The sequence below is a fragment of the Hibiscus syriacus genome, unplaced genomic scaffold (assembly GCF_006381635.1).
Source record: "Hibiscus syriacus cultivar Baekdansim isolate YM2019G1 unplaced genomic scaffold, ASM638163v2 tig00013773_pilon, whole genome shotgun sequence".
Classification (NCBI taxonomy): domain Eukaryota; kingdom Viridiplantae; phylum Streptophyta; class Magnoliopsida; order Malvales; family Malvaceae; genus Hibiscus; species Hibiscus syriacus.
Window position 1 is genome coordinate 172,137 of NW_024062309.1, and position 1,009 is coordinate 173,145.

General features: G+C 50.2%; 1 protein-coding gene across 1 annotated transcript; it reads left to right on the forward strand.

Moving 5' to 3' along the window:
* On the forward strand, positions 1-1,009 carry LOC120206433 (acidic endochitinase-like). Its single transcript, XM_039206084.1, has 2 exons — positions 1-933; positions 966-1,009. Exon 1 carries the CDS (start codon positions 1-3, stop codon positions 928-930), a length of 930 nt encoding a protein of 309 aa, XP_039062015.1. The 3' UTR covers positions 931-933; positions 966-1,009.

Here is a 1,009-nt window from a genome sequence, read left to right on the forward strand (position 1 = left end):
ATGGCAACAAAATCTCAACTCAAACCAATCTTCTTCTCTCTCGTTCTTGTTTCAGCACTGATCGCAACTTCGGATGCCCTCGACATCGGCATCGGAACTTCCAATGCCGGCGGCATCGCCGTCTATTGGGGCCAAAACGGCAACGAGGGCACCTTGGCAGCAACATGTGTCACCGGAAGATATGCCTACGTTAACCTAGCTTTCCTTAACCAATTCGGCAATGGTAGTACACCGGGACTCAACTTGGCCGGCCACTGTAATCCAGCGTCCAACGGCTGCGCCTTCCTCAGCAGCGACATAAGGAGCTGCCAAAGCCGAGGAATCAAGGTCATGCTCTCCATCGGAGGCGGCGTCGGCAGCTATTCACTCGCTTCTAAAGCAGACGCCAAGAACGTAGCTCGTTACCTATGGAGAAACTTCCTCGGCGGCAGTTCTCATTCCCGTCCCCTCGGCAACGCCGTGTTGGACGGCATCGATTTCGATATAGAGCTCGGGTCTACTCAACACTACGATGACCTCGCTCGTTATCTTTCTGCTCACAGCAAACCAAAGAGAAAGATTTATTTAACGGCGGCTCCTCAGTGTCCGTTCCCGGATAGATTCTTGGGGGCTGCCCTTAACACGGGCCGCTTTGACTACGTTTGGGTTCAGTTTTATAACAATCCGCAATGCCAATACGCGTCGGGCAACACCGCCAACCTCTTGAACTCGTGGAATCAGTGGACTTCTTCAATAAACGCGAGGAAAATATTTATGGGGTTGCCGGCGTCACCGGCGGCGGCAGGAAGCGGGTATATTCCGCCGAATGTGTTGACTTCTCAGGTTCTGCCGGTTATCAAGACATCATCAAAGTATGGCGGCGTTATGCTTTGGAATAAGTTCTTTGATGATGCAAATGGTTACAGTGCCTCCATTGCAGCTAGTGTGTGAGCCAAAAGTTCTGTTTATTTTATGTACTCTCCTAAAAGACTTGGTCTTCTTCGCTAATAATGTAATAAAATTGAGAGAT